Source organism: Hypomesus nipponensis, chromosome 4 (genome assembly GCF_054491055.1).
Source record: "Hypomesus nipponensis isolate SF chromosome 4, ASM5449105v1, whole genome shotgun sequence".
Taxonomy (NCBI): domain Eukaryota; kingdom Metazoa; phylum Chordata; class Actinopteri; order Osmeriformes; family Osmeridae; genus Hypomesus; species Hypomesus nipponensis.
In genome coordinates this window covers 6,308,451-6,324,165 of record NC_140364.1, presented here as the reverse complement: position 1 = coordinate 6,324,165, position 15,715 = coordinate 6,308,451, and the positions used below count along the sequence as shown (strand labels likewise).

The 15,715-nt window shown below is 41.1% G+C and overlaps 1 protein-coding gene across 2 annotated transcripts in view; it reads left to right on the top strand.

Annotated features, from left to right (window-relative positions):
* The first annotated feature begins 1,743 nt into the window (after positions 1–1,743).
* The window catches only part of col22a1 (collagen, type XXII, alpha 1), a 32,023-nt gene continuing 18,051 nt past the window's right edge, over positions 1,744–15,715 (top strand). The window contains exons 1-15 of one of the 2 annotated variants that reach the window (XM_084696022.1): positions 1,744–2,368; positions 3,673–3,832; positions 3,938–4,504; positions 7,536–7,616; positions 11,527–11,638; positions 11,889–12,012; positions 12,198–12,473; positions 12,610–12,690; positions 12,897–13,013; positions 13,143–13,187; positions 13,288–13,350; positions 13,610–13,648; positions 15,379–15,432; positions 15,516–15,569; positions 15,654–15,707. In XM_084696022.1, the coding sequence (XP_084552148.1) occupies positions 3,742–3,832; positions 3,938–4,504; positions 7,536–7,616; positions 11,527–11,638; positions 11,889–12,012; positions 12,198–12,473; positions 12,610–12,690; positions 12,897–13,013; positions 13,143–13,187; positions 13,288–13,350; positions 13,610–13,648; positions 15,379–15,432; positions 15,516–15,569; positions 15,654–15,707 (1,758 nt within the window). In that variant the 5' untranslated portion in view covers positions 1,744–2,368; positions 3,673–3,741. The remainder of the gene's footprint in view (positions 2,369–3,672; positions 3,833–3,937; positions 4,505–7,535; positions 7,617–11,526; positions 11,639–11,888; positions 12,013–12,197; positions 12,474–12,609; positions 12,691–12,896; positions 13,014–13,142; positions 13,188–13,287; positions 13,351–13,609; positions 13,649–15,378; positions 15,433–15,515; positions 15,570–15,653; positions 15,708–15,715) is intronic. The other variant, XM_084696023.1, reaches the window with a different exon arrangement.

Genomic DNA, 15,715 nt, shown 5'->3' with positions numbered 1-15,715 from the left:
AGTAAGAAATAAGAGACCTAACATACATGTATTTTAATGCTGTTGCTTCTCAGAAGAACATGCCATTTCCATCACATGCTAATTAAAGCTGTGCCAAACTAACCAGAATTGAGGAATCATAATTAGGGCTAAGGCATGATGGCTTCACTTTTCATAGCTCAGATCTGGACCAAGCGATGGTATCGTTCTATTACATGATTCACAAACAAAGCAGCAACTGTACCTTTAATGTAACCTCAAATAAAGTCCATGACAATGTTCTTTGTATTTTGTTTGTTTGTGCTTGGGCTTGCAAATGGGACAAACTAAAGTCTAAAACTCATGTGTACAGTGTACTCAGTCTGAACACCAAAACCTAGCTCACTAATTGAATTTCCAGAAAATGTCTGTTCTTTGAAAGAGGAAATGACATTGTGTAATGTGCATACATACTTTGTATCATCTGTCCAGGATCCAAACACTCTTACTGATTACTGAAGTCATCACTTGAGTCATTTCCAAAATATAGGATTTAATTAAAAGCAACAAATTGCCTACAGTTACCAGATTCTAAAGTTTAGTAGACAAGTTACTTTTGACTTATGAGTTGTTTCAACAGATATGTTTTAAGGTTTATGAGCTTGTTTAACGGTTTATTTTACATCTACTGCCATGGCCAATATCCACTAAAAGAGATGTTTTGGAAATTACATAATCTGCGCATTGCTTGTTTTTCCATAAAATGTTTGTATACACTATAAATGAGAGAAAAAAAGGAGGAAAAAATAGATAATTTAGACCAAATCAGACAACAAAAGGCTAATGTAGCCTAATACTGCAGTAGCTGCCTATCCATCTTAGTAAAGCTGACGCAGTATTGACAGCTGTGGTTAATTAGAGTCGGCCATTCTTTGAAAGACCATGACTGGCTAGCTAGGCTGTAGCCACGAGAGCTGAGTCAGATCTTGTTGCTAGAATCCCTTTATCAGCAATATCCATGACCCTTAGATAATAACTTAATCCCAATTTACAAAAGTGTATCACATAAATAAAAAGGTAAAACATTGATTAAAACTTCCAAACTAGCAGAAATATGATGACACATTGGTACTGTAGACATGGCATTTGCCAGACATCTGAGATCCAAAATTGGATTGCAGATGACAAGAGACTTCCTCCACAACGCCGGCAGCCTGAAGTCACTCGGCCTCCTGATCACCTCCTGGGCCCTTTCTGCAAAAGGCGGCAGACGGCTCCTCACAGTGACACCATTGCTCATATCATGCATCTGCCCCAGGTCGTCACCACGCTTCCCATCCACTTTACACTGTTGCTATACATAGATTTACATGTGCTCACTTGCCAAGTTGCAAAAGTTTTGCATACAGCACTCAGAATGCATTGTGATGTCTAAAGTACTGTAGGCAAGGGGATGATTGAGCTCATGCTTTTCTGATGCAGTTGTAAACGTCAGTATAGTAGGCTATGCTTCAGCGTTCCCTGTTTTGGGCTTTTCTAACAGAAAATAAGTTTACAGAGAAAGATATCTGGAGCTGGAACGAACCTTACATGACAATTTGTTTCACTGGAACACAGCATTATGACTCCACCCAAGTTAAAACATAAAATATTAAATTTCCATATGCTTGACACATTATCTTCTAGAACTGATTAAGCTATGTCTGACATCATTAGACAGTGAACATAATCATTTAATTTATCGTATTTATTTACATTTGTTTATGCCCTCAGTGATAAGGCTGTGCATAGGACAAGGTTTTTAGGCACAAGTGTTCATGGAGTCTTAAACACACCCTTCCCCATGAGCTTGTGTCTGTCTGAGGGCTGAGGGAGGCCGGCCCTGCCCACCACCATCGCCAGGGCGGCTCCATTGTGGCTATCACAGTGGCAGGGTTGGACAGTCGATGTGGCCGCCAAGAAGCTGTGCTTGTCTTTGAGGGCAACACTTCAGATGGGTGCAGCCATAAAGGAAGAGGAAAAAAAAGAGACCAAAAATATCCTGAAAGTTGGGTCTATAATTGGCTGGGCCTGTCAGCCTTTTTATGTGTGTGGAGCACAGCAGCAAAGCACAGTGAGCCTCCTCGCTCCCCCATTGAAACCCTACACTTTCCCTTTCTGTTCCTCCCACTCCGTCCTCCCATCCAAAAGGTTGTTGCTTGAGCTCACCTCACTTTTTAAACAACACTGTACACTGGATTTTCACCCTGGATTTTGTATAATTATTTGGATCTTCATTTTTGGCACTTGGAAAAGGAGATCTGATTCATCACCAAGGAACAATGTTTCCTTAATACTGCGTGAAGGGAGCAAGTGCACATGCAGAAGGTGGTAGGGAGCAAAAGAGACCTCCGGTGGATCGTTAATCCAGGTAGGAATTAAATCTTTCAGTTTTAGATCAATTAATTTCTCAGATATAGTCCCGAAGCAGACTTCCATGGGTGTCTTTGGATAATATTTGTGTTGTTTGTGAGAGGCGTTGTTGACCTCAAGCAGTCTAGATGCTACTCCAGACAGAGGATTGTGGTATCTATCTCCTGTTTTTTTTTTTCCTTTTCCTTTGGGTTACATATGGAAAAGTTTTCCCTGTTTTATGCATTTTGCTGATGATGGACAGCAGGTTTCTGGTAGATACATCTATGTTGTAATCCCAGGTTAGTCATAGAAAGAGGAACTGGAATCAGGCCTTTGGTTGAAGACCAAACAGTTTTCAGTTTTCACACAGGAAATCTGCCTTGGATTTACCTGCTGAAAAAGTCAAAAGAGCATGTTTTAAACATTCACTGAACAAAATCGTCCCGAATGATTAAATTATTAAATTAAAAACATTTACTGTAGAGAGTGTAACATAGTGCCTGAGATGTAGTTCCCTGGAGAATTAACAGCCAAATAGTACCCACTGTAAAGTTAAATACTTTGGGAGGGACATTTTTGAGTTCCTTGAATATCTTTCTTCCTGTGGGGAAAAAGATATTCATAGATTTTAAACACTAATTACATCAATTTCAGCAAGGAGTCCTTTTCTATTCATTATAGAGCAACTAAAACCAAGTGGTCCAAAGCAAAAATAGCCCAGTGGAATTTCAGATAAGTGCCTAGCCAGCATCAAAACTACTCAAGGATTTACTGCCAAACAGGTCAGTCACTGTGGTAACACATACAAGTACTATGAGCATACAGTAGAAGCTTGATTTACCTACTAAGGGACACAGGGGGGACATTGAATAGAATGCTTGTATTATAGGCTACTGTACGTCTGATTGGAGTTTGCCACATCACTGACGTTCACGCCACTGATGACAGAGTAGGGTTGGATCTGGGTTGAAACCACTTTCCTAAAGGCATGATCTAGCATTATCATGGAGGCTGAAAAACACCACCAACAGTGTTTTCAGGCGTCACATACTATCATGCACTGTACAGTACTTCAGTGAAAAGGCTTTTGATGTACATTTACAAGTACTTTTGATGTGAACAGGTTACCTATTAACAGGACTGTCACCTGTCACTACACTACCATAACACATACAGTACATTAGTTAAATACAAGGCATGTTTTACACATCTCACTAGCAACTCATGAACACAAGTTAAGCATGAAGAATGTAGACACCTTCTACACTACCTGCAATTGAACATTGAGAAAGTTCATGGTTTTATTTGTTATCCACACAGGTGCAATATAGTAGGTGACCTTAATGGTGATCACAAACTAAGCTACCAAGAAGAAGAATCAAGGCCAAGATGGAATTGCGGTTGGGAGTTAGGGCTTCCATAGTCCTGCTCATTCTGGCCCTTACCCTCTCAGGAGAAAGGGTTCATGCCCAAAGGGCAGGTAAGACCAGCCGTACTTACAAAGGATGAATGAGAATCAAAGGGAAGGATCAAAATAGGACTTACTTTATTCCTTACTAACTACTTACTTGGTTTTCTCTTTTAGGGTGCAAAAATGTCAACTATGACCTGGTGTTCATTCTGGATACCTCCTCCAGCGTGGGAAAGGAGAACTTTGAGAAGATCAGACAGTGGGTGGCTAACCTGGTGGACTCGTTTGACGTGGGCGAGGAAAAGACGCGCGTCGCTGTGGTCCGTTACAGTGACAGGCCTACCATAGAGTTTAACCTAGGGAGGTTCAAGACAATGGAGGAGGTGAAACGAGCCGCCCGCAACATCCGCTACATTGGAGGGAATACAATGACTGGGGACGCTATCAGCTACACGACCAAAAACATCTTCACCGAGCGGGCCGGGGCCAGGCATGCGGCCAAAGGCATCCAGAAGGTGGCCATTCTCGTGACAGACGGCAGAAGCCAGGATTACGTTCTGGAACCTTCCAAGGAAGCCGCTAAGGCAGGGATCCGCATGTTTGCAGTGGGCATCGGGGAGGCACTTAAGGAAGAGCTGGAGGAGATTGCGGCGGAGCCAAAGAACGCCCATGTTTTCCATGTGACCGATTTCAATGCCATCGATAAGATCAGAGGCAGACTGAGGAGGAGGCTGTGTGAGAGTAAGTCATCACAGTGATTATTCACCAAAAGTTATAAACACAGGAACAACCAGGAAAACTGTCTACAGAACGTCTAAGTTATGGGATTTGTGTTCAAAAGAACACCTCAAAGCCTTTTATAAGTGTTGAATCTAAATCTCTCTGAACATGAGTCCCATTTAAATCCCACCTCTAAACGCTTAACCATACATTAAGACCCTTACCAAAACCCCACCCAACACCTTTCTGCCATTACACGCACAATATCCCTTGTTCCCTTGGGCCTGCTTTGTTCTAACTTTCCTGTCACAGACAGGGTGTTATATGTTTGAGGTGGGCGAGATGCAGAAATTGCTTGTAAATGACAGTTCTCTAACCAAGACATTTTTTCGGTCAGTTGCCCACCAACTGCCGGGTTAAAGTTTGGTTAGGAGGTGCTGAACACTGGATAGTCTAAGCTATTATAACCTCAATGTCTACTACAGAGTACAACACAACCTTCCCAGCAAAGAAGTTGTTCCAGAGAAAAGAATCAATCATTATTTTTGTAGCCACTGTAAATAATTCTGAAAACAATAATACAAGTCTCTCAATATAATGTGGCCTTTAACAACACTTAAAGGAAAGTGGAGAAGTGTGTGTCTGTGTGTTTAGGCGGGAGAGTGGATGCTCCACACTCCAGAGTTTGCATTCCCAACTAAAATTAGCCGGACAGGATAGCAAAGGATGCCTGGAGTCTTGGCCACAAACTGTAAATAAAGATGTTTAAAATCTACAATGATACTCCTGTCACTTGGGATTATGGTTTCATCCTACAGAGATAAGTATTGACAGTTGGCTCTAATACTACATTGTTACAGTACTGGGTCGATGGTGGCAATCACACCCTGGAGAAAAGTATCCTGACTTACTCTGTAATTAGAGCCTTTCTTCTTTATTTAAATCAGGTGACCTTGTAGGGTGACACTGCACCGTTTGAGTTTGGCAAAGAGCTTGTAGATTCATTTTAAAACCCTTAACCTTGACCTTGCACTTTGAGCCCACAAATTCTAATGATCTTCCACCAACCTTTTGAGTGCGTGATTCATTGACGACTTGTCATAATGGTTCATAACTTCGGATATTTGTGGGATATAGCTGCATTCCCGGGACAGTTTTAATGTTGTAATCTCTTGGATAACCAAGCTTACATATCTAAGAATATCGATGGTCAGTTCAATGGGCACACAGAGTACTACAAGTTATTTTCGCTCATAAAATTACAGTTCTTATGTTTCAAGTGGGCCCCACACTGCAGTTTAACATCTACGTCATTGATTTTCACCTTCATCTACCACATCTCAACCAAAAATATAGAATCTTTGTAAACAAACCAATGCCCATACCTTTAATTAAGGTTAAAATATGTCCTTGTCATTTAACATGCATAAATACAGTTACAATAAAATAGTGTAAGAATGATACAATGTAGGATCTTATCTGTATCCTCACATAATACACGACAATACATTTAAGTGCAGAGAGTTTTAAGTTACAGTAGCTTCCTGTAAGAACACTGGTATAGTAACACACACAACCTCATGTGACCCTTAATTTCATTCACAACCCAACACCATACAGAGCAGTTATTTTACTGTCATAGACAATAAGCTCATATGAATACAAACACTTACATTACAGACTAAAATAGGCTAAATGCTAATGAAGAGGTTGGAACTGTATACACTCATACTGCAGATTGAATTGAAGTTTGAAGGTGATAAGTCTGTGACTAAGCAGTAGCTTCTGACATGAAAAAGCAACACTAAATGAGTGTGCCCTTAAGGTTTAAAGCTGTGAATTGCTTCAATTTTAACTTGCAAGCTCTCTAAATTATGGCCTCACAACCACAAACCCAGGGAGAAGCTCGGCTGTTCAGCATGCTCAGTTTGATTTACAGTGCCATCTTAAAACACAGTGACGCACAGACATCCATTCACAAGATAGAACCCAGGGTCAAAGCATATTTTAAATAACTGTGTGTGTGTCTATAAGGACTAAAGACCTGGATGTACGGTTAGAAGTACATTTTACATTCTTGTAAGATTGGTGAAGATCTGAATAATACACAAAAAGGACACAGAGCAGGTAATCACTGACCATGAACCCCCCCTTCCGCAATCAGCCACATCAAATAAACAAATGGGCTTTACTGGTCTGTTTTCAGATATTTGTTTTCAGTATTGCACATATTTGTTTTCTCATGTTTTCTTGTGACACTCACAATAGGAAGCGTTTCCCAAGGACAAATTTATATCACTAATTTAATCATGCAAAACAGGTCAGTGTCAATAGAGTCGTCCGTAGGAAAGTGATTTTACAGTCAAGTTTAAGTTTCTTTTGGCTAATTAACAAAATCATTCCAAGCTGTGATTAAAGTTAATTATAGGGTCTGATGCTGAGCAATGTCAGGTACAAGAAAGGCTACAGAAACTTGAGTGTCAGCTTACTGCAGCCCAGTATAAAGCATAAAGACAGACAGACAGACAGACCCACACATTAAAACTGCTTGGTGCAAGTGACTGCTCTGTCAACAGAATGTAGGGGAAAACCAATCTCTTTGCATTTACTTCAACTGAGCCTGCTCCTTAGTAGTAAGGAAGTAGAGAAGTTTCCTGTAAATAGAAAAGTGTCCTGCATCCTGCGCTAATGTAAACGAATCCTGATGGTGTTCCCTTTCTCACTGTCACCACTGGCATCACTTGGATGGCCCAAGCCTCTGAAAAATGTGTGTGTGAGAGTCTAAAACTGTCACCGCTGAGGTCAAAGCATGTGCCCACTACTCTACTGGAACCATGGTCCCCACATGTTCTCTGCCTGATTGTGCCATACTTTCTCTGAGCTATTTCCAAAAAGAGATACTGTAGTCTTTCAACTGGCGACTCCTATGCAAGAATTACTACCCAACATTATGCAATATGTTCAATCAAAATCATGAACAAACCTCACAACTGACACAGTTCCAATGCTGGGATGAGTCTTTGCCAACCAAAGTCTTGTGTTTGTCTTTCAGATGTATTGTGTCCAAACATGAAGGTACAACCAGACCGTTTCAAACCCAACAGCACCAGTTATGGACTTCAGGAGGTTCCAGGTAAAATGTTTATATGTATTCAAATTCTTTCCACCTTTTTTATAATTGTGGACAAAATGGCTGATATGTGCTTCTGACCAAAAGATGATAAGCATAATAATTAGTAGCGCCGTCGGGAGGGAGGGGGGGGGGGGGCATTATTGTTATGCGTTTTGATTTTGGTGTGCCACCCCAAGATTTTCCCTTGCCCCATCTGGCCACCCCTATGAAAAATGTCTGGGGGCGCTTAGTAATGGATATATCGTACAACACAAATGTTTTTGTCTTCAAGGATCCAGATGTTGAATGAATTGTTTTCATTCATAAATTACTATACCAGCTTCTCAATCACGTCTGAACTTCAAAAATGCTCGGGAAAATGTCTGCACCCCACTACTTATGCAGATCCATTTCTTTCTATTAGAGAAACCCCAAAAGCCTGATCATCTTTGCATTTTCGACGCCTGTATAATAACATTTAATTTATTATTCTCAGGAAGCGCATCATTCTGGGTGTTTTCCATTGAACATGCAATTGCTATCTGTAAATAATGTAGCTGCTTTCAAATGAGAATTAATATGACTTTATGAGCTTGATTCTTTTTGTCTGCAATACCTGTGGCTGACTTTCTGAGAAATGTAGGGAAGCGCTTAACCAGATAAGTAGGATGTTGTCTTGAGGCCTTTGGGGATCTCAGTTCCTGTCTATACCTCCCACTCACATTCATCACACTAAGAGGAAAAACAGACCCACACAGGGATGTCTGACTGCTACTATGTCTTTACATAAAAATGAAGGGATCTGTCAAAAACAGCCAAGGTTTCTCTCTTTCTTTAACAACAGAGACTTCAAAGTGATTACTGTTAATTTAATGAAGCTGCTGGCAACACCAGTATTAGTCTCACTGCCAAAACAATAATTTACCTGAATACCTTTTGGCAGTAGCTGCATCAGTGTCTGTACTTGCTACAGGAAGTACACATGTCAGACTATTGCATCACTCATATTTCAGAAACATCTCCAGAGGCAATTTCAAATCAACAGTGTACATGGCAAAATAAATGAGTCTGTGTTTGAAGCCACTGAGTTGTCAGTCATTGCAGGAAGGATATCAGGTTGTTAGTCACAGTAGGCACGTCTTACTGTCAACATTTGTCAGCTGAACATTCAAATGGTATTGTAGTGGAACGTTTTGTCTGTCTCCACTGGAACGATATGAATATCTGACATTATATATAATGAAACATGGATGACACAGCCAACCGATGTTCGTTATTCAATCAGGTGGACACTACATCATAGACCTGTGACTGTCATCAGTACAGTTACAGTATGTCTGAAGGATCATTTAGACAGAAGGTAATCGCTGATTGTGATCCACATACGGTAGGCACAAAAAGTGCCAAGTGAGGCCTTGGAGAACAATGGGAGGTGAACGGGTGCTGGATTTAAACCTAAGGAATTCTGGTAAAGCAGCTGTTTGATTCTGATTTATAAGGCAAGGCAAGTTCATTTGTATGGCACATTTCAACAACAAGACAATTCAAAGTGCTTCACATAAAACCATTAAAAGCATTAAAACATCGCAAAAGAAAACAAGATTTAAAAACAATTAAGAACATTCAATAAGACATTGAAAACAGTCAAAAACAAAAAATGAAATAAAAGTTGCTGTGCAGTTAAAAAAATAAAATGCAGGAGTGAGATGCAGAAATTGATATCCTGTGGACGACAACGTTTACGGTTACTTCTGACTAGACAAATATCACATTCTGAGCCCAGTGCTAATTATGCGGTTATCCCTTTGCTGTAAACAGCAATGATGGAAGGAGAAATCAAAATGAATCACTGCAATCCAAGGTTGTTGTATGAAGTGTCTGGAAAAAACAACAACATAAATTGCAAGTCGTGAAATGATCTTATTTGTGAAAATCCTATACAATATTGAACTTACAGGAAGTCAGCGAAGGACTCCAAGTATTATTTCTCAGTATTACTTGAACTGTGTTGGCTGGCAACATTCATGCTTTAAAAAGCCTGCATACAGATATCCTATGTATGATATGCAAGGGATTTGGAGGTCTTGTAAGTCCAGTCAGTGTCAATCACTGCAGCAGCGCCTGACATAAGGAAGGCATTACAGTTGGTTGTTTGCTGTTAGCCTCTTTGTTTTTGACTGTCAGAAAAAAGCTTGTAACTTTTCAGAGGGGAAAGCAACCTGTGAATTTGAGTTTTCTGATCCATAACATGTGGAGTCTGGTGTGACCAACAGTGAATACTGAAAGTCGAAAGATAAAGTGTTGTGGCGTCCCTAGGCAGTCTAGAGCCAGGCTGCCATCTGCTCACATCAGAAGAATGCACTCTATACGGTTGCTTTTCTCAGTCAGTGAACTCATCTGGCTTTCCCGCAGTGATCGCCCCCATTGGCCTTTTTTTCTTCTTCTTTTTTTGGCTGTTCAAAATAACTTTTGGGCTTGATTATACACTTTCTGCTGCCAATCCAAATTACAGGTCTGCACTCGAGCTCGTCCCTGAAAGCCACAGATACAGCTCGGACAGCATTTGCATGATGCACGGCGACACAAAGAAAACTGATTCAGACCCGTAAAAAACTCTCCACCGAATAGGTAGAGGCCATCACTCCAACCCACCCAGAAGGAAAAGCATCAGACACGGACGTCCTGCATCTCATGCTTTATGATCTGGAGTGCAACTTAACAATTGTCAGAGGACCAAACATCACTGGAGGTAGTCTACAAATAAATCTGGGCAGTTGGCACTACCAGCTGGCCACAATATGAGTTTAGGTGGCAGGGCTTTCACATGTTTATCGGCCACATTTTTTATGTTATTTTTTCACTGTTGCTGGCGGCAGCCTGTGCATTGCCACCTGTTTCCAGGCTATTTACAAAGATCTGAGCAAGCGTTTGCATATTGCGCTCTCACATTACTGCAGTCATAATGATGGGCTTCATGATCTGCCTGGGAAAGCTGAATCAAAAAGTATCACACAAACGTGCCATGTTTCCTGAATGGGTATAAATGATCAATTCGACTGTCGGTGTAAGCCTGACTTACTGAGTCTAGCTACAGTCCTACACCATGATAAGGGAAGTCTACATATATATAACAACGTCTTCTTAATGCTGACAGAACAAACTGGACACATCTTTAAGAAAAGCCTGAAGTACAAACATTTGACCCACTTTGTTACTAACAGAGCACTTCTGTGACTTTCACAGTAAATCCAAGCCAAACTTCATGGCCATTTCCCTCAGTGAGATGAGATCACATGTAGATAAACTGGCCACATTAGTAAACGCCGGGTCACTGCTGGGATTACCATAGCAACTTGTTTGTTGAATAAGGGAGTGCCCTCTGTAAACTACCTTAATATAGCGGGGTGGCTTACCCAGAAAACCTCAACCATTTAAAATGACATGCATGCTGCTGGACAACACACACACACAGACACACAAACACACACACACACACACACACACACAAACACACACACTGGACTACCAAGTCATAATTACATATGGAAGCTTTAGGCATCAGATTTATTTAAGTCATCTGGCAGCTGATAAATTGCAGACCAGAACATAATCAGTGAGTCAGACATCTTGACTCTGTTTTCCATTAACTAGTATGTGTTTGAAAGTAGCACAAGAGAAAACATGCAGGCCTTCATTGAATATCAAAGCAGTAAAGCTTCAAGAAACCTACCTTTCTTAGAAATGTATGTTTTACGTTGTCTTCATTGTGAATAGCTCAAACAAAGCCTGAATATGAGACACAAATAACGGCAAAAGGGAGGGTGTTATTAATTCATTCCGAGTGCCCCATCTAGTGGTGTCCAGTGGGAACAATGAACAATTGGTCAAGTTCAATTTGGCTCATCAACATGTTCTGCTTCCCATGCTGAAGGATTTGACCTCATGGATTACTTCAAAGTTGATGACGTTTTGGGAACAAGAGTTGACGAGGGTCAGAGCTCCTACGTTCGTCTGGGGACCATGCCCATTGTACAGCAAACAGAGTAAGTACATGAGGAAATATTTCATATGGCTTTTGGACACCCACACCAGGGCCTACCTTTTTGTAGTGTGTTCTTGTGTTTGAACACACATACCAGTAAAAAGGCTTACTTTGTCTTTTCTGTGACCTACAGAAATCACTCAAATCAAATGCACGTTAATAGCTGAGAGAAAGACTAAATTAGCCACACAGATGAATTTGAAAATGCTGACTGTGTGACTTAATGATTTTTTCTTCCTTTCTTTGTACAGAGATGTATTCACCCAAGGCCTACCAGATGAATATGCCTTTGTGACAACATTCAAATTCAGGAAGACCTCACGAAGGGAAGATTGGTACCTCTGGCAGATTTATGACAAGTATGGTATTCCTCAGGTATGTTGCATTTTGGAGGGTAATGGCCAAAGGGGTTTGTACCTTGTGATGCAGCTAGATTTGGGCCCATCAAGTTAGCAAAGGGGAACCCTTCTCGTTTTAATTTAACCGCAACCCATTTTAGACTGTTGTAAAATTATGCAGCAGTATTTAAAATGCAAATGATTGCCCTCTCTTTTTGCTAGGTGTCTATCCGTCTAGACGGTGAAAACAAGGCTGTGGAATACAATGCTGTAGGATTGACCAAGGATGCAGTGAGAGCTGTGTTTAAGAATTCAGAAGTGGACAACCTGTTTGACCGCAACTGGCACAAGATTGCTCTCAGTGTAGAGGCGAAGCAAGTGACCCTCTTCCTGGACTGCAAGAAAATACAAACATTGCCCATAGAGGATAGGGAGGATATCGACATCCAAGGGAAGACTGTCATTGGAAAGAGGCTGTACGACAGTGTACCAATAGATGTGAGTCCTCTTCCCTGTATTGTACATTTAGCAAATGCACAGAGATGGCCCATTTGTCAGTTGTAATTTTCTTCTTAAAAGTAAAAACAAGGAAACTGAAATGTGTTTGAATGTCTTCCACTTTCCCTCCACCCAGTTTGACCTCCAGAGGATGATGATTTACTGTGATTCCAAGCATGCAGAGTTGGAGTCCTGCTGTGATCTGCCCACTGGGCCGGTGAGTGCACCTGGGTCACGTCAGTCTGATGCCTGGCCTTCCACACTTCCCTTTATTCTGGCCCCCGTCTCAGTGTTCCTTTCAAATCCAAGATATTACATTTACACTGGATTGCCTTTGGCAGTTGAAGCAAGGTAGATCGTTTTGTTCTGCAATTGTGTCGGCATCACGAGTGGAGCTGATGAGTGATATTTGCACCATTTCAGTGCCCCAAGCAGGTGGTGACAGAGGCACCCCCTGTGCTGATTCCCACCCCCACCCCCACAAGTGGGGAGCAAAAAAGAGGACCCGAAGTCAATTGTTCCTGTCCTGCTGGTGAAAGGGTACGATGCCTACTCTGAAGGCTGGTGTCCACCCTCTGTCGAGTTTTCAACCAGCTTGTAGTTATGATAATGGACTTTTTTCATTTATTGGTTCCAAAGTTCCAAAGTTTTTATGTTTATGTTCTGCAGGGAGCGATCGGTGTACCTGGCATTGCAGGTGTCAAGGGTGAAAAGGTCAAATAATGCTCCTCCTTAGTCATTTTGTTGTGTGGTAACAAAATATTCGAATGTCTCGACCACTCTGTGTCGTAACGCCACATGCGTGCATTTCCAGGGTGACACTGGCAGTTTAGGCCCGACTGGACCTCCTGGCCTGAAGGGACAAAAAGGAGAAACTGTATGAAAATCCTTCTGTGCTAACATCCCACTTCAATGAACACATTTGAATGAAAATAAACAATCCTGAACACATTCGAACCACACATGTTCTAGCATGCTCACTGGAACACGCGTCATTGTCCCCTAGTGTGGATTGTAGTACAACATTATTAGTCTTCGTTTTATGACATTGCTCTCCTCATCTTTAATATTCTTTTCTGCTGTTTTCTCTCGAAAGCCTCGATAATAATTGATCTTTGTTGATTGATTATTTGCAGGGCGAAGTTATCTCTGTCAAGGGTGACAGGGGTCTGAAGGTAAGGTCATGGTTTTTAACGGTCAAACTCCTCAAATCAATGCAAATACATATGCCTCAATACACGTAACTAATACTTGTCAGGCATAGACTGCCACTGTGTGCCACCAGATAGAGACATAAAACCTCAGAAGCACTGTGAAAATACTTTGAGGGAGCGTCAAGGAAAATACTTAAAACTATATCATTGTTAGAATTACAGGACAGGTCACCACAGAGGATGTGTAACAGAGTTAAAGGTTGGCCCACACAGACGCCCATCACGTCTGTCAACGTTCTGTGTAGTTTGGCAGTACCAGCTGAAAGCTTCAGTATATAATTTCTCCCTTTAGTCCAGAGCTGAGGCATGTATCATTCGAGAGTCCAGAGAGTTATACTTAAAATGGTTGTGTGGGTTGAAAAGACAGGCCCAATGGCCTATTCCTGCTCCATATTCACATGGTTTTTGGACTTGGTCATTGTGGTGTTGATGGATACACCTAAATAGTGTGGTGTTGGATGTTTGATTGTATATGTTTGTATTGACTTTCCACTTCACTGTGATCAAGTCGACAATCTCACATCATGCACTCAGGCTACATTGACAAACAAGCAGCCTGCTTGACTACATAAGTCATAATACTTCATCCGGAATTTCTCGACATGTTTAGCACTGACTGGCCCAAAATTAAAAATTAAAAGAAACACTTTACAATGAATTCTAATAAATGACAGGCTAACATATTGATGTGAAATGAGGAGTTTACTGCTAAAACAGCATGAAACTACAAACTACTAAATGTTTGTGGGCTGTTCTGTTGCTGTTCTATCTTTCGGTCTATCTGCTTTGTCTGTTTTTCCAGCCTCAAGCTTTCTGTTTATTCTGTGTAACATTACAAATGATGAAAACCCTGACATTGGTGTGCTACACCTTGACGCGTAACTCACTCACACTTTCTAAAAGGTGAAATTTAATATATCCTTCTCCATTTATGTATAATTGCATCTTCAGCAAGCTAGAAACTCTAAAAAACACTTTCCCTTGCAACAAGGGCACATTTTTGGTTACAGTTATATAATTTCATTAAAGCTTGTAGTATAATGAAGTTGTTTAGTTCATGGTCTCTTTGATGAAGAAGTGATGTGTGTTAAAGTAAAGCGTCTCCCATAGTAATTAAAGGGCAGCTTTCTTTGACTTGTGAAGTGGTTTATGAAGTACAGTAAAGTCCTTGGTTGGCCTAGGTTTGGTGGTACCATGTAATTAACATCCTTTTCGGTTTTATTCTTTAAAGTCAGGGAAACTCCTTGGCACAGAAAATGACATCAGAGTACAAACCAAAAGGACAAAGTTTAAAGACAATAGAAATCCATTGACCTTGATGTGCTGAGGTTGTCCCTTACTGCATGTGCGAACTGACCTCAGTGGTGATTGGTGAACCAAACCGACTGACATCCACATAGTTTGGCCCTTGAACCATTGCTCAAAAGTATTGTGTGTAAATGTCCTAGTTTCTTAATGTGCTTTGATTGTTTTGAATGTAAACGTAGTAATCTTTGTTTTTTCTTGTTCGTTTTTGTCGTATTGTGTGTAAACCAGTTCTCTAACAGTTGTTTACTAAGCTGTGTTCAGTGACTTAACCTTGTTAACCCTGTTTTCTCACAGCATGTTGTCGTTTTGAACGTGTTTGTCCCAACGCACCAACCCTTCACATCAGTTATGTACCTACCAACACCTTTCTTTTTTCTCCACAGGGTGACAGTGGCAGTAAGGGCTCATTAGGTGATAAAGGGCAGAAAGGAGAGAAGGTGAGGTGTTTATGCCCATAGTCCAGTTGAATGTTGTGCTTTCTGAAACATGCCAAATCTAAGTCTGTTCAAATCTCTCACAGGGAAGCAGTGGAGTAGCTGGTTTTGCTGGAAAACAGGGCGAGAGAGGCACCAAAGTAAACACCGTTCTCTTGGCATCATTATTTGATTACTGTGGAGAGTCTACCATCTAATTTTATTAAGCACAATTCATGTGACAGGGTGAAGCTGGGGCTGCAGGTGACCCGGGTTTGCCTGGCCCACTGGGACCAAAGGTGAGTGA